At 47.1% G+C, this 17,215-nt stretch overlaps 3 protein-coding genes across 4 annotated transcripts in view; 1 reads left to right on the top strand and 2 right to left on the bottom strand.

Annotated features, from left to right (window-relative positions):
• The window catches only part of FRYL (FRY like transcription coactivator), a 106,522-nt gene extending 101,061 nt beyond the window's left edge, over positions 1-5,461 (top strand). The window contains exons 57-59 of the mRNA XM_080920253.1: positions 2,323-2,433; positions 3,047-3,237; positions 3,401-5,461. Coding sequence (XP_080776379.1) covers positions 2,323-2,433; positions 3,047-3,237; positions 3,401-3,659 — 561 coding nt within the window. The 3' untranslated portion in view covers positions 3,660-5,461. The remainder of the gene's footprint in view (positions 1-2,322; positions 2,434-3,046; positions 3,238-3,400) is intronic.
• Positions 5,462-7,307: 1,846 nt separating this feature from the next.
• Positions 7,308-10,860, bottom strand: ZAR1 (zygote arrest 1; the record flags this gene model as incomplete). 2 transcript variants are annotated; one of them, XM_080912056.1, is made up of 4 exons in its annotated part: positions 7,308-7,451; positions 8,294-8,368; positions 8,451-8,543; positions 10,102-10,860. In XM_080912056.1, 4 exons carry the CDS (start codon positions 10,858-10,860, stop codon positions 7,308-7,310), a joined length of 1,071 nt encoding a protein of 356 aa, XP_080768182.1. The 2 variants fall into 2 exon arrangements, with proteins under 2 accessions (XP_080768182.1, XP_080768183.1); XM_080912057.1 differs by lacking the exons at positions 8,294-8,368; positions 8,451-8,543.
• A 1,191-nt stretch (positions 10,861-12,051) lies between these two features.
• Positions 12,052-16,842, bottom strand: SLC10A4 (solute carrier family 10 member 4; the record flags this gene model as incomplete). The annotated part of the gene is made up of 3 exons (XM_080930038.1): positions 12,052-12,564; positions 15,381-15,591; positions 16,253-16,842. 3 exons carry the CDS (start codon positions 16,840-16,842, stop codon positions 12,052-12,054), a joined length of 1,314 nt encoding a protein of 437 aa, XP_080786164.1.
• Between the last annotated feature and the right edge of the window lie 373 nt (positions 16,843-17,215).

The raw sequence follows: 17,215 nt of genomic DNA, 5'->3' as shown, positions 1-17,215 counted from the left end.
TCCCATTTTGAACATGAGAACTGAGGCTCAGTGAAGCTAATTTGCCTAATAATAAATAAGTAATATAAATCAAGATTCAAACCGAGACAGGTAATTCTAAGTCCTGTACTATTTGAAAGGAACATTAAAATCATGACTAAAGAGACAAGACAGGATAGAAATTGGCTCTGGAATTGAAGCCAATGGATGCTTTTGACAGTGCTTACACACATCCATCTAAACTAAGTGGAAATGCTCCGTGGTTCTTAGATAGTCTTCCTCCCTCAAACAATTCCATAACCTCCGAGTCTGTTTACTCAGTTAACAATGAGAGATACTCGGTGAAAAACGGAGACTGTACTCTTTAGACACATTTGTATCCCACACCTTACACACTTTGTGCTGTCTGGGCGCCAGCTCATGAAGATAAAATCTATCCCGCAAATATCAGTGTGCGTGCAAATGTGTACGTATTGTCCTTGATGCCTGTTTCAGTGTGTCGAGGTCGGTTTTGGTACACCGGAGCTATAGTGCCTGTAAATCTAGTGACCATGAGATTTGTTAGTGCACATCAACACCCCTGGTGTGTGTATGTAGAATCGGTTCCGTGTGTCATGCTAACAGGAATGAGGAAAGGGATTTAAAGCTTGAATTCCCACCTGAAATAAACTCTCTGAAATGAAACTTCCTGCTGCTATTTGAAGTTTGGATTGTGCTCTGCTAATGTTACCGGGGCCACTGTTTGCATAATTTACGGTCAGCTGTGTAGAGCTAAAGTTCACCTTTGCTTTAGCAAATCCTTTCTAAACTAGTAGGAATCCTTCCGAGGAGATGGCTCAGAAAAGCAGGTTCTAGAAGCCCCATTTACATCCCGACAGTTTGTTTTAATTCGAAGTTACTCCCACATCCAAAGCCTTCTGCTGTGCTCCATGGGTTTTATACACCCTTCTCCCCGGATTCAAACCTAGTTGACCCAAATAACATTGAAGCAAAACACACCAGTTCTCGGCCATCGCAAAAAGGAGCCAGCCTGAGAGCTGAATAGAAGCTAGTAGGAAAGTCTAGAATGAGCCGCACCAGAGGGCCTGCTGCCGGTCCGTGTTTCCTGTGTAAGATGATGGGCCGATTCAGCCAATCATTTGGTAGTAATAATAATAATAATAATGGTCAAATCATTTAGTAAGTTTCCCACTTCATTCATGGAAATGCTTTTACCATTGGGTTTGTTGGGATGAAAAACCTGGATCAAAATACATTTACAATAGCTAGGGCTCCCAAGATTGCTCTGTTTCCTTCTTTGACTTTTATACAAAACAAACTGTAGCTCAAGTTAAGCTTCCTTGCCAAAGGGAAACAGACAGAACCCACCGTGGGTCATTGCAGTAAGTGTATGACTTTGTATAAACGTGCTCCTCAGTTTGCATGGGGCATCTGTAACCTCTGTTGCAATGATTTCTTATACTAATTCTTGATCTTTTTCTCTTTGTATTTTTTTTTTTTTTTTTTTTTTTGTGTGTGTGTGTGTGACCCGATCACCTTGCTTAGCAAATGGGAATTCTAGCAGTAAGTGGCCTGTCTTGATTTATAGATTTCTTATCCTTGTGAGACAAACTGGTTTTCATCTGCCATTTGGCCTCTTGTGACCAAGCATGAGAAAAAAATGACATTTTTGCCATTGACTACTTTGAAAGTAGCTTCAATTTTACATAGCTCTAATCTGAGACATGTTGATCCTAAAAAAAAAAAAATCCAAGGAAATGGTGAGACTTTAAAATGAGTGTGTACACGCAATTAGCACTTGTGTGGTTTTCTATACATACCACTGACATGTCTCCTGTCACATCCTAAAATTTAAATTGCATGTGTTAGTTTCATAGTCTCACTTGAATGAGATCACCAAGTGGTTTTAAGAGTCTATTTCCTTAAATGCCCCCCCTTTGGTAAGAGGACACCCAGTTTTGCTCTGTGCCAGTTGACGGTTTCATCAAGAACCTCAGTGGGATCAAAGCCTGCACACCCGCGAATTCTTGTCAACTCAAAAGTTTTAAATTCATGTCGAGTCCTCCCCGTTCAAAGCATCCTACATATTGCCTTCTGACACTGTCTGGTGTGGAAAATGTGCTTCCTACTAAAAAGGGATTTCATAACCAGCAACAAGCCTTGTTATTTGAAAGCCAACCCCCCCCCCCCAAAACAAAAAACCTTTCACCTGCCTTATCAGCTTCACACCGTATTAACCCACTTACCGCAGAAGCACAAACGCCAGGACGATTTTAACACTTCTATACTGTTGTGTTGGGAGTACACTGACAGCTAACCTCCATCCACGCTGCTCATTTCTAGGAGCTGGAGCTCTGCCGGAGGCTGTACAGGCTGCACTTCCAGCTGCTGCTTCTGTTCCAGGCCTACTGCAAACTCATCAACCAAGTAAACACAATCAAGAACGAAGCAGAGGTAAGTCCCAGCCTACATCCGGAAGTGTGATTGTATCCTTGCGGGCCTGCATGGGACTCACGTGCTTGTGTATATACGTTCCATGGTAGAATGCCTAAAGTCGAAGGCCACTTATATCAATTGTTTCTCCCAGATGATCAATTATCTCTTCTTCAAACTGATGTGCCATGTCAGGTCATTGTAGTAAACAAATATATAGACACACACACACACATTTCTATAAAATACCCTTGGTAAACAGCCTTTTAAAATATACTTTCCTTCACTGTCCAGAAGCAATTATAATCTTCCAAGACACAGTATAAACATTTATTGCAACCCAACTTATCTAGACAGTCTAAGCTGGTATAGGGATATATACCTCTGTGTGTGTGTGCAGTACAAATACATTATGTACTGTACTTGTGTACCTGGTACTCAGGAGGATCTGAAGTTCAAAGTAGCCTAGGTTACATCAGAAGTGATTTTGCCTTTTTAAGTCTTTTGTTTAGTGGCTAGTTTGTATTCCTGACAGAAGAGTCTTCCTACCATCAGCTATCCCCCCTGCAACTGATTAGCCTCCCCTTTTGTTGCTGTCCATAGGAACAGATCCTTAAAGACTCTCTTGTTTTAGGTCATCAACATGTCAGAAGAACTTGCCCAGCTGGAAGGCATCCTTAAGGAAGCTGAGGCCGCGTCGGAAAATGAAGAAATTGATATTTCCAAAGCTGCACAGACCACAATAGAAACTGCCATTCATTCTCTGATCGAAACTTTGAAGAACAAGGAGTTTGTGTCGGCTGTGGCACAAGTCAAAGCTTTCAGGTAAACTGGGCAGAGATGCCACAGCGCCGTCACATATACTCATTCAAATAATAAGCAGTGCGGGTTACTCACCGGGCAGCTTTGCTCATAGGTTTTAACCTAAAATGTAGCGTATGGAGTAACAAGTACACCTCAGAGCGTTAACATTATGTATTCTCTCTAGAACCCTCTGGCCCAATGACATCTTCGGCAGCTGTGACGATGACCCCGTGCAGACACTCCTACATATCTACTTCCATCACCAGACACTAGGCCAGACGGGCAGCTTTGCGGTCATCGGCGCAAACCTGGACATGTCAGAAGCTACCTGTCAACTGATGGGGCTCAACCTGGAGATCCGAGAGTCTCTCCGCACGGTGCGGTCGTTCCCGCTCCTAGCACAGGCCAAGCCGGTCGGAAATGTGGCGAGCACTGGATTCTGAGCAACTTCTGCCCCTCAGGAGGGAGGAAGCTGATCGAGACTATTAACCAAGCACCTTTTATGAACCCTTGTGCTTCACTGATAACTCTGGGGCAGCACCTTTAATTGTAGTCTACTAATAACTTCAAACTGTCTAAAAAACAAAAATATGTAACCGCTTAACTGCTGCCTAGACCTCTACAGCAACTGTGTGAAGAAGGAATTTTTTTATTATTATTAACCTATGTGAATAAGGGCTAAAAGCGATGCATACAAACTACATCACTCTGGAGAAAGAAAGAAATCCCCGAGGATGTTTGCAATAATGGCCTCCAAGACATGGCAGGGCAGGCGAAGTGAGGCTGGGATCGGGGCCAGTTCATTTCAGCTGAAGACCTGAGCCTGCGGAACCACTTGGATTTCAAGCCGTCACCAACATAAACGTAGAGTTGACATTTAATAATCAACTTGACCACCCAGTCAGACAGACTTATTTTGCAGAAACCATCGGGTCTGGGGTTTTGTTTTGGTTTTTTTGTTTTCCAACTTATGGGATAAGGGTTTGGGGTTTGTTTTTGGTTTTGGTCTGTATAAGGAATTGTGTGTGTGTGTGTGTGTGTGTGTGTCTGTGTGTGTGTGTGTGTGTGTGGATGTCTGGTGACCGCTTCTCAGAGCATGCCTAAAAGAGCACCGCAAGATTATTTTTGAAGAAATTTTATTTTATTAGATCTAACTCTTCATAGTGTGTAAATGTCAGAACACTTTAATAATATTTTAAAACTGGGTTTTCCCCAGTGTCTCAAAAAAGAAAAAAAGAAATAATATATCTGTTAATGTTATTGGACTCTGCTGCTCAGCTCTCTGATCAGTTCTTGTGTTGATATTGTCGATAACTAACCAAAGCAGACGCCTGCAGAGACTCTCAAATGTAAACTAAAGACGCACGCCGCCCGCCCGCCCGCCCGCACCTCTCATTACACAAGCTCACTTCACCCGGTAACTGTTACAGACACCGCGCAGACTAAAGCCTGCATTTTCTTGTTCTATCAGAAAACATGTACAAAGCTGAAGGAAAGGTTTCAGCCACTGGTGGTGGACCGTGTGTTCTGCGGGCTCTGACGGCTGCAGCCTTCGAGAAGAGATGCAAATGGCTTGTGTGTTTACGCAGGACACAAACTCATTTCAGGCTAAAGGAACCCTTGGGGCTACAGGGGAAAGACAGAAAGCCTGAAGACGGACTCCCAAAACACGCAATATACTTCTCCACTGTCTGTCGCATAACACAGACTGGATCCTGTCCCTTTTTTTTTTTTTTTTAAATAGAATTTTGTAAAGGAAATGAATGTAGTCCCACAACTCCTCTGATCTGAAAGGAACACCTTGTATTTTTTTATATGCATCTCTTTTCCACTGTGACTTTTATTTTCAGACTGAGCTCTGTGGCTCCAGAGTTTAGAATGTAGAAATGAAATTGCTTAGCTTTGCCTTTTCCTGGGGGCGTGGCCCCTGACAGAAATGTAATTATGCTCAAGTGCATTAATCGGGGGGCACTGTGCACGCCGTTGGACTGCTGACCGTCGTCATGTTTCCTGTAAGATTCTTTAACTGGTCACAGCACATTCATAATCACTGTATTTTTTTGACCCAGATAAAAAATATTTTAATGGTGTTCTGGTACTGTAAATGGTGCCCTTTAAATTATTAATAACTCCTGGGCTGGGGGGGCAGGCACAGGGATGGTGTCAGGAGACACCCCACACTTCACATCCCCTCTCCCATTTCTCTCACCCTCCTTCCATCCTTTTTGTTAAAAATAAAAAAGCATTGTAGCTATTGGTTTGTGTGGTACTTTAAGAAGAAAACAAAATATAGGTGACGTCATGTTACCTATATAGTTCTCACTTTAAAAAGAGCAGGAAAAAAGTTAAATTGACTACCCAAAGGTTTGAACAATTCATATGTAACTAATTTGGTACAGGAAGAATACATATATCCGAAAAAAAAAAAAAATCAAAAACAAAACCACATCCATTAGGATTATCCTGGTCACACCTACACTGACTCCAGAGTTTGTGTAGACTGACAAAATTATTAGCGCTCAATTCTAATCAGCTTTTTTCACTCTGCAAGAGCCTAGTGTTTGCTACATACAACCTTCTCTTACCATTTTCATCAATAGCTGGGAAGCTGAGAGATCTTGGGAAGCCAGAATGCAGTCGCAGGGTTTGGGGCCGTACCCAGGTTTAGTGACCCCACGCCTACCCTGGTTTGAAGCGTGGATAAGAGCCATTCTAGGAAGCGTAATGCCAGCGCACAGTGCCGACTGCTCGCTCAGAGAACCACCTACACATCAGGAAAAAGAGCCACTGGCTTCTGTGGCTTTTCTTTTCCCCCTAGTTTTTAAAGCGGTCCACGGTTGCTTTGAAAAGTGTGAGAACAACATAAAACACTTCTCCTGACATGCAGAGGCCGCATTCAGAGTGTCCTGCTATCCTTTCTGCTGAGTCGAATGCTCTTCTAAGCTTTGGGTGACACATAGTGTGACAAGCCTCAGTGCTAGAACGTTGGCTGTCAACGATGGAAACTTTGAGTCCCTTTGTTCAGTATATCCGCATTCAGTATGTCCACATAATAGTAGCTGCCCTAAAAAAATTAAGTCAACCCACCTTAGCAGCCAGTGGGTTGTCTTGGGACTCTGTAGGTCTTAGTTCATCTACTTGACAAGTACTTACTGTGGACATAGTGTGGATTATGTCCCACTCAGGACAGGAGTCAACTGGATTACCTCTGCCTGGCCCTGGTCCCAACTTAAGAGACAGCCAGGGAAAAAAATGGAAGCCCATCACTTTTAAACACTTGGTTGTTAACCTGCTTCTGACCACTTTAGTCCCTAAAATGTATCTCCAGGCCCCAGAGTGTTTTCCTTTAAAAGGCAATTTATCCTCATAGTCTACCATCCACACTACACCTTTAAAATGTTTTAGTGAGGGCTTGAGAGATGGCTTCGAAGTTAACAGACTGCAAGGGTAGTTAACATGCCGTTGTATGCGACCTGGGACTCAATTCCCAGCACCCACTTGGTGACTTTCATCAGCAGATCTCATTCCAGGGCTGGCAACGCCCTCTTCTTGCTTCCTTAGGCATAGCACATGCATGTTGAGAAAAACAAGGGGAACAGTTTTTTCAGCTATGATGCTTGTGTTAGACCAACAGTTCATTAGAGGAACCTGAGGCTACACACCCAGCTCCATCTGGCAGTGGGTGTAATTAGGAGTAATTTAAAATTTAAAAACATGAAACCACTGAATGGGTGCTGGGCCTTTTTAATAACACCTTTCTTAGGGACTTGAGACCTACAGACTGAAGCTGTAAATTTCTGGTCTGTGAAACCTTAAGAGTTGAATGAGGTGCCTGTGACTTCAAGTCAGCCTGGTCCACTCTGACCATCAACCGGTTAGCAAGATTACCAACCTTCAGCACTGGCTCCCCTCAAACAAACATGAACTGGATAAAGCCTCAAACTGTTTGCAATATCATTTATTCACAGGCTTTCTATCAAAGTACAATGCCTTTCATGAAGTATTTTGAGAAGGGAGAGAGGACGGGCCTGGAGGAGAGCTCACTTGTCCGCTCCATTAGCCCCATCTAGCAGAAACGTGTTCAACTCTCACTAAATGATGTATTTGAAGCTGAAGGTGCTGTCACAGGACAGGCGTTTGTCTTTGCATCTCCCACACAAGTCTTGACGATGGGGGCGTTTCGGGTCCACATGCCGAAGTCTGACTGGGCAGGCACATCTAGTTCTTTTACAGCTCTGAAAAGGTCAGTGAAAAGTTCAAAGGATGAGCCCCCTTTCCCCTTGATTCCTGGAACTTCAAAGCAGCCTGCAGAACAAAAGTGACCCATGGTTGGGCACTGAGATCCAAGTGCAGAAAGGCTGAAGGCACCTTTTTGTAGAAAAGTGCCTACAATCCCCTTTCTAAATGGAGTCTTAGCGCCTTTCCACTCTTGGTTTCTCAGGGCTCACCCTAAGGTAGTTAACTAACTCCCCAATTACCAACTTTAGGTGCACTGTGCTCTCAAGTAGCTGTGGAAGCCCTTTAGTTCTGTGATTGACCTTAACAGGTAAATGTTGTCACTTCCTTTTTAAAGGTTACCTAAGTCCCTTGGCACAGTGTAAGCAGACACAGCAGCCATCAGTACAAGTGAACTACACTGAGCTAGACAAGGTAAAATGCTCTAACAGGAAACTCCCTTTGTAAACTCTCGTGCAGGAAAAGCTGAAGCTCGGTTTCTTGGGTTTCATACTCTGACTTGTGCTCCCTAGTAGCACTGGGGTGATAATGTGACACCTAAAGCTGGCAGGAAGGTACTGTTTTCCCTTGGGAAATGGCAGATAAGCAAGCCTTTCATACTGCTAATGAGGCAGCCGATTCCAAAGATGCTAGTGCAATCAAGTTTTGCACAGAGCAGAAGGGAACACCACATTTCATGGTGGAGGGGACTCCCCACCACCCCTAGCCAAAAACAAAAACAAAAAAAGAAAGAAAAGAAAAAGTAGAGCCTAAGGCTACTGGGAACCGAATGCCTCTTTTAAGAAATATATTCAAAATAGCACGCAAAAACCCTCTTCCAAAATGCAAACGTTTGATTTACTTGGCAGGTGATGTCCTCCACTCGGTAAGGGTTGTAGGATTTCTGACACACTCGGCAGAACTGTTTGAAGTACACCTGCCATGAGAAAGCATCTGTGTGAAACAGACACTCGGCACGGCCGCACGGACGGGACCACCTCGTTCGCCGTGTCTCTTACCTTGCTGGTGCCCTGCACACACCACACATAGGCGCTTTCCCACCGGATGTTGCAGTCTCTGCAGTGATAGTAGCCGTACTTCTGCTCTAGGAACTGAACAGGATACCAGGCTTTAAGCAAGAGATGCCTGGCTTACCCTCAACTCAGAATCTGGGATTCTACTTGATGCTTTAAAATTACCATGGTAGTTCCATCAGGTTAGATTTGGGTCACCCTCTAAATTAATCAGGCAAAATAATAGCTCTATCAAATATGTAAATGGAGGCCAAACAAGATAGTTCATATACTGGCAGGTTGGTGAGCGTTTTTTTCCCCCTCAGACAAGGGAAAAGCCAAATAATGCTATCTAGAGCTCAGGATTCTTCCCTTGGGTCTTTTATGTAGGGTGATGTGTGGTCTCAGGACTTTCACAGGTGAAAAAGTTATGCTGAAAGAGAACGGCTCTTCTAAACCTCTGAAAGTCTTCAGCCAATATTAAATTCTCCATGATGCTAGTTAAGTTTCCACAAAGTCCCCCACTACCTATCTGTAAGCATAGCTCATTTAGTATGAACTATGAGGTGTTAGCACCCGATTCTTAAACTTCCCCAGCTTCCCACCTAGAGACACGTTGGAAACGAGTTTTTATCATTAAGCCTTTAGGACTGGCAGGGCCCTGGAAGAACTCTTAGTGAATAGATGAACAAACACGGCAGAGACCAGGAAGCTTAAGGTTTCGGCCTAAGACCACACCCAGCTGTGAATGACAACCAAGCGCTGTTCTATCTTTTCTGACACCCCATTCCACAGACACCCCCAACCCCAAACACAACAATAAGAAATTCCTCAGTCTTTTCTTAGCTATCATGGCTCTCCACCTGGGGGGGTCGCACTCCTTGTGTGCCCCACCCCCACCCTGTCCTTGTTTGGCTGGCCTAGGCAGCAACTCAAGACCATCCAACAGCTTAGCAGCACTGGCCCTCTGGATGAAGGGAGAGGATTTTTTTTTTAAGCCAGGCAAGTTTGGAGGGGGCGGGGGGGGGGTGTAGGGGGCGAAGCTTCAGTTGACAGCTTCAGAAATGGAGGGAAGGGCCTGGTAGAGAAAAACCCGGTGAGTCAGCTGAGACTGATTTCGATTTCTCCACATCTAGAGGGAAAATGGGAAAGGGGGCCTTGGGAAAATGACTCTCACGCGACAAAGTTCACACGATGATGTTCTGCTGTGTGTACTTCTTTCCGCCGTCTGAAGTATGGTCCAAACTGGACCGATGTGCGTTCACCGCGGGGTCGGGCCACGCAGGGGTTGGTTTTTTTTTTTTTTTTTTGTAAGCACCTCCCATTGTGTTAACAGGCAGCGGCTGCAAAAATCCTATACATCGAAAAGCTGGAGAGATGGCTCAGCTGTTAAAGAGCACTGTTCTTCTAGAAGGCCCTAATTCAGGCCCTAAACCCACGTGGTAGCTTACAAGGGACCCGACACCCTCTTCTGCCGTCTCTCCACTCCAGCGAAGTGTACAGATATGTCATGCAATAATAACGCATTAAAATAAAAAACAAAAACAAGACTGACGGCATTGAAGAATTCTATGCCCCGCATCACCCAGAGCCTCCAGCTTAGCCTGGAAGGAGCCCTCCAATTGTGGAAGCGTCCAGGCCGCCAGGCTGGCCTCACCTGGAAACGCAGGCGCTCCTTGTCCTGCTCAGTGCTCTGAGGGGAGGCCCGCTGTCCGGGGGCAGCCGGGTCACCGGCTTCCTGAGCCATCTCTGCAGCAGGACACGGCTCCTCACTCCCGGGCTCAGACTGCATCGCCGCCACATTGTCCGCGTCCTCTCGAGGCGACTGCTCCTGCCCCGCCTGCCCTTTAGCCTGGACGTCGCCCTCCTCCTCGCTTGGCGGCTGGGGGACAGCCACTTCTCCCGGCTCCGGCTCTCGGGTGCCAGCGGGTGCCGGTTCCCCCTCCCCCTTCGTGGGTGTCTGCACGCCCCCCGCAACCTCCAGCGAGGAGAGGCCACAGAAGGTCACGGGCGAGTACAGGGCGACCGTGCGCCAGGATCGCGGGGGTCTCCCGGTGCCGGCGAGGCTGCGGGGTTGGCAGGAACCCGGCCGGGCGTCGGGGCTGGCTCGGCGCCGTCTGGGCTGCAGTGTGCGGCGCCCGAGAGAACACTGCACCGAGGCGTCGCGGCGCGGGTTCACCTGCACCGCGGCGTCGCGGCTGCTGACCAGCCGGGGACCCATCCGCGACAGCAGGGCCATGAGCTGCGCTCGCTGGTAGCTGTCGAAGTACTCCGCGGCCGTGAGCTGTCTGTAGCCGGGGAGGAAGGAGGGGGGCGCTGGACCGCAGCCCCTGGCTCCGAACCGCCAGCTGTCTCCAGCTTTGGCGGCCTGCGGGTAAGGATGCGGGCACGGGTGGGGCGTGCTCGCCGAGAACATGGGTGCGTCCCGCGCCTCGCTCGCCCAGGCAGCCATCAGCGCGGCCCAGCTGCCTTCCGCTCGCCGCCTTAAATAGGCTGCTGCGCACCGGGAGAAACAAGCCCTATCACCCTCTAGCCACGAGGAGCGAAACCCTCCCCAGCCTCTCTCAACACTGGTTTAAGAGGCGACCCGCTCATAGATTGCAGGAAAAGGGTTTTCCTTGCCAGCCACAGCAAGGATTTGTAGGGGAAATAGCCAAGGTGAGAATTCCACCCGAGAATCAGAGGCATCAACGGGATTTTCCTAGCCAGGTGGGCCCCATGCCTCATCGCTCCAGATGTCTGCCATTAGAAGGCACGGGAGGCCCTTAGGGAGCAAAATACCGAGGTTAGGAGACTGCACTGAGCCTCGTATGTTCTTGTCTCATCACAGCTCAGAGCAATGGAACAATGTCCACCCACTGCTCTTTCGGAAGGAAAGCCTGTAGCTACAGTCCTTTCCCAGGGGTGAAGAGAGGTGCTTAGCTTCTCCCCTCTGGGGTGAGGTCTACACATTCTCCTAAGTAAACCATTTCTTCAGACGATAAATGGATCTGAGATGCGTTTATACAAACACAGGAAACGTATGGGGGGGGGGGGAGCCTTTATCCCCGGACAGTGTTGATAACCATTAACAATAGATACGAGATCAAGTAGTCACGTACAGTAAGATGATTTGCTCTGGTTTGATGGTGGCTTGACGGTGAAACGCCATCCTGCAGTTTTCCTGGCCTGCTTTGAACTTTTCTCAGGACAGACTAGCATTGAATATAACTAACCGGGTGTCTGTAAGTTGAGCAAACCCATGTTTCTGTTTTACAATTTTACTCATGTTTGTACCAGACATCTACATTTCCGAACCTATTCCCTATCTGTAGCGATGCTGGTGGAAACGGCAAAACAAAAAACCAAAACCAAACAGAAACAAAAGCCAAACAGCACTTAAGCAGAGGACGCAGCGGTACTTTATCTGACCCAGGTGTGAGCGATATTGGGACACTGCTGAGTTATAAAAACACGTGGCTAATACTGAGATACAACATTTCAGTGGGAAGATCGAATCTGCTACAGGAAACGCCCACCCATCTTTATCCCGGATGTGAACCATGCGCACTACCAAATGTCACAAAGTGATACTTCAGCCAAATGGAGGCTCCCTGTATCTCCACGTTCAGAGGGAAGTCTGGGTGGTTTCCATCAACACTAAGTCATCTGTCCCCACAGTGCCGTAGGAGGTGTCCGCCATTTCCTCTTCTTTTAGTTTCTTATAAGAAATGTCTGTGTCGTCGTCTTCCTCTAGGGCATCTCTCTTGTGCAGTATTTCACTCCCATACATTTTGTATATTAAGACAAAAACCCCCGCTTCCGCAGACTGGAAAAGGGCATAAAGCAAGGGAAACATATACATACTACCTATGAAGCGAGGCGGGAAGGCCAGTTTGAGGATCGCGGTACAGAGCTGTACATTCTGACTTCCTGTTTCCAAACATACAGTCCTCTTGCAGTTGGGTGGAAGATGGAAGAGAGTGGCTAAGCCGTAACCCGAGGCATAGCCTGCCAGAGGCATAAAAATGGCCACCACATAAACAGCTGCAGGAATGCTTGCCAGCAGTTCGGGTCCTAACATGGTGCCAGTCATTATGAAAAGAACCACCAGAGTCAGGAGCAGAGACCACAGGGAAACCTGGTAAGAAAATACATAGGCAACCTATTAGCCATACCATCACCGAGGAGGAATCTGGGCAAGCTACACGCCCGTTCTAACCTCCCAATGATAGACTATATCCAAAGGCTGACACTCCATCTTAGACGGAATTGCTTGGAGGGCTGCCTCGATATACCGTGGCTTCTCTGGGCTCTCGCACTTGCCTTGGTTGGAAGGACATAAAAACCATCTACCTCTTCTGAAACCAGAGATCATAGGAAGGTTGCTGTTTCTAAACAGACTGTCCCTTGGTCTCTTCACCGTGATCATACACCATTGAGTACTCTGTGTTTAATTTACTACCATGCCTCTTTCAGATGGAACAGCTAGAATTCAGCCCAAGAACCCAGTATTGGTCTGAGGTCTGGCCTGGACAACGTGGTCTTTACCTCTCTTGGACTCTGTGCTTTATATGAAAGTAGTCCTTATTTCACACTGGAGATAAAAGGCTGCTAGCATTTACAATAAAAATTAACTTAGTCTAGGATACGTTTAACCTTCCAAGTTCCAAAGATGGCTAATAGTATGGAAGCAGTTACCAACTCATTCGATTGAAGTGTAAGATCTGATTAATTCTTTGAACCTCTGCAACTTTTCTCCTTGACTCTCCTCACTGTAAGTTTTTCTCAGTTCTTAGAGTGTTTTAGAATAGCAAGGTCTTAGGTGTGCTGCGACTGACCAGGTCACATGTGCGTTGCTGACGATCTGCCTGACACATTTCTCTCATTCGAGGGAAAGGATGCACAAATATGAGGAAGAGATCTAAAGTCCCCCAGTCCCTCCAGATACATAGTTGAGTTGCTCTTTTCCCACGGGGTATGAGTGAGCCAGGGATCCAAGATCCTGACAAGTAATTCTGCCTCTCTGAGGGAGTGGACCAGAGAGTCGGTTCTTCTGGAGTTCCTGGGATTGATGTGCACCAAGCAATCTTTTTTAAAAACTAAAGTGTATCTTGGCTGGTCAAACTTCTACTGTAAGAGACACTAAAACAGCTTCCTAAGGTATATAAAAACATATGCACACTGGCAGAGAACTATGGCCAAGCAACACTTTTACTAATTTCCAAAGTATTGTACTGAAAGCACAGACAGGAAATCCAATTCTTCACTCTGAAGATGCTGGCTACAAAGTTCCTTTAAGCCATTAAGAATTAAAAATGGAACAAAAAGGAGAAAGGAAAGAAAACTTTAAAAAAGTCATTAATTAAATGCTCACCTTAGGTGCTTGCAAAGTATAGCTGAATGGCTGTGCTTGCTAAAGGTATCTCAAGACCATCTATGGGGATATTGTATGTGTTTATTAAATCCTATATTAGACTTCTTTCTCTTAGAGCTAGATCTGTGTGCAGAACTGAACCCTCCATTTCTCTTGCTGGGGAAAGTTGGTTCCTCTGTATAAGTAGAAAATAAGTTAATAAAAGCAAATCAACAACAAAAAGATTCTGTATTTTAAATTTTCCATAACTGTAACATTGAAACGGCTCCTTTTTTGTAACCTAAGGGATTTTGCAAGTTCGCTATGCATTTTCATTCTCTTACTTCCTAAAATGAACATTCTGTTCACAGTTTCACTGTTTTGATTCTTCAAAAGAAGTGAAATTAATATTCTCTGGCAAACTATTAGAAATTATGTGCTGTTAAAGCATCTGTTTTAAAAATAAAGCAATGTCAGAAAAATTTTAGTTGTTTTTTTTTTTTTAGTTTAGTTTTTGTTTTGACTTTATGTGTACTGGAGTTTTCCCTGCATGTGTGTCTGTGTGACGGCCTCAGATCCCCTGGAACTGGACTTAGAACAGCTGTGAGCTGCCACCTGACCATTGGGAACTGACACTGGGTCCTCCGGAACAGCAGCCAGTGCTCCTAAACACTAGACTATCTCTCCACTCCCTAGAAATACTGTCTAATAATAGTATAGTAATCCCTTGTCATTTTATTAACTTAAAAAAACATAAAATAATGCAACAGGGAAGCAAAGACATACACGGGTTCAGACATGACAACATAATTTACTCTGCCCAGGACCTGGTTTTGTGTTTTAAGGCGGACATTCTGTGTCTTCTATTATATTGGCAACGTTATCTTGCTAATTTTACTTTTTTTTTTAAATTAAGCTACTTAAGGGTCCCTATTTCAGGTTTTGTTTCCTCAGAATTAGAGTTCTGTTCTTGAACACACACTAATGCATTATCAAATGTTTTGGATAATTTTATTTAATCTGCTCTGAATTTCAGTACTATTCAGATCTGTGGGAAACGCTTGCCGTTTCGTGGTTTAGTTTGTTTTGAGCTGGCGTCTCACTATGCATCTCTGGCTGTCCTGAAAGTCACCCTGCAGACCAGACTAGCCCTGAACTCAGTGATCTGCCTGCTTCTGCCTCCCAAGTGCTTGGATTACAGGCATGTGGCACTATGCCTAGATAATGTTTGCCATTCGACCACACTGTGCCCCCAGGAGTGCACCCCCCCCAGTGATTGCAAAATAGCCTCTCGGTTGGTTGTTAATTTTCAGAGGCCTTACCATCTACCAGCTTTGTGGTCCACGCTGGTTTCAAACTCTAGACCCTCTTGGCTCAGCTCCTGAGCACTGGGTCTATAATTTGCATCTTTATTCCCAACTTGAGCTGTGACTTAATTAGACCTATTCTCCTAGGAATTTCCCACTTCAGACATTAGGCTTGCAGCATAAACCTAAGTGTGTCCCTGAAAGCCTTTTTGTTTCCATCCCTGCTTTCCAACCCTCCTAGCATGTCTAGCACTCGTTAGAGACCAGACTCTAGGAAGAGAAGAGAGAGCCTACCTTCACGATGTAGTCAGCCACCCGGTTGTATTTGTAGCGAATGAAGACGCCCAGCCCAATAGGAATGAGGGTGCTGCAGAGAGTCAGGGTGACTGCCCCTAGGGGGAGTAATTGCACCAGAGGGGTATTGATCCAAGCCCGGCTGTAGATCCAGAGGCAGAGGGGCATCAACACCAGGGCCAGGAGTGTGGAAGAAATGGTCATGATGATGCTGCACAAAGGTATGAGCAGAAACCGGAGCCAGAGTCAGCCATATCTTTCCTTACCTGTTACATAGCCCGGGAGGGGGAGGGGAGGAAGCCTCCTGGTTGAAGTCTGCAGAGAATCTATTTCATCCTATCTCAATATGAATCCTAGACAAAGCTAGGCTGCAGGACCCAGGACAGCTGCCTCGCGCCTCATCCTGAATACTGTGAGAACTTGAAAGAAACCTTTTTCTTTTAACCCTACCAAATAGCCCGCCGCGCGGAAGCTGCCGACGCTACTTGTTGGATTAAACTCGATTATGTTGCATTCTCGAGATTATTTTCCTCGTGGGACTCCAGTCTTGATTTGCTTTTTTTGCATTTCCTTCGAGTCCTAGCTTCCGACTTCTCCCTTCTTTTTGCCTTCCAGCTAGTTACTGGAGACATGAGCTAAGACCCCGTCCCTCCAGGAAGAGGCTGTGTGTGAAATCCTAAGGCTGTGTGTGAAATCCTTAAGCAGCTAGGTCCGTGTCTAGATCTTCCCCCATTGAGACACAATCTTTAACCGTCCGCCAGGATTTCAAAGCCATATCCCCACCCCCACCCGGTCAGGGCTTCATCCCAAAGAGCTCCAACGCACCCCTCTGGCTGTGAATTATATGGGTTGGGGTGAGTAAGAGGCCATACCTGAGGTTCATGTCGCCGTCCACCAGCAGGGACATGAGATTGGAGAGGTTTCCACCCGGACAGCAGCCACACAGGAGGACGGCCACCGCAGCCACCTCATCCAGCTTGAAGGCGAGGGCCAGCAAGAAGGCGAGCAGCGGCAAGAAGCCGAACTGGCAGAGCGCAGCCAGCAGAGCGCCCACGGGCCGCCGGACGTGCGCCCCAAAGTGGTTCACGTCCACGGTACAGCCCAGGCCCAGCATGGTGATGCACAAGGCGGCGCCCACGAACACGTTCAGCCCGTGGTTGAGCGGCGTGTCCCAAAATGGGGGCTCGTGGGGGATCCAGGGCCGGGGGAAGGCGGAGGAACCCTGGCCTGCCACTCCGCCCGCGAGGCTGCTGCTCGTGGGCTCTGGAGTCGGAGTCGACTCGGAACTGAAGCCGATGCTCGGACTCGGAGCGAGGCTGAGCCCGGGACCGGGACTGGAGGTGACAGCGAGAGGCGACAGGGTGCTGGCGCTCGGGCTGCTGGCGTTGGGCGACAGGGTGAGGTTGTCAGGCAGCAGTGAGGACGGGGCAAGGAGCAGGGTGGTGTTGTCCAGGCCGTCCATGACGCTGTCGCCGAGGCACGGTCTGCAGGGGCTGTCCCTGGGTGCACCTCCTCCCTCGGTCCTGCGGTTCCTTCCACCTGTCTGTCTGCTCAAGCGTCCCCGCGGCGTCGGTGCGGCCGGCCGGTCGTCGCTCCCGCGTGCATGCTGCCGGGCAGTTGGCTCTGAGCGCCACGCAGCCCTGTCGCCGCCCGCCCGCACCGCAGGCCCCGCCCTGCCGCCCAGTCCCCTCCTTTTAATCACAGCTAAGTGGTTCTGTACCAGTGCAGCCAAGGGCAGAACAAAGACCCAACAAAGCCCAAGAGGGCGGAGAAGAGACCAGGCCTGGCTGCCCATCAAATTCTCTGATGGCCCTGCCTCTTTTTCTTTTTAAAAT

Source organism: Micromys minutus (genome assembly GCF_963924665.1).
Source record: "Micromys minutus genome assembly, chromosome: 1".
Classification (NCBI taxonomy): domain Eukaryota; kingdom Metazoa; phylum Chordata; class Mammalia; order Rodentia; family Muridae; genus Micromys; species Micromys minutus.
Note: the sequence above shows the minus strand (reverse complement) of the source record. Positions and strands in the feature narration are given on the sequence as shown.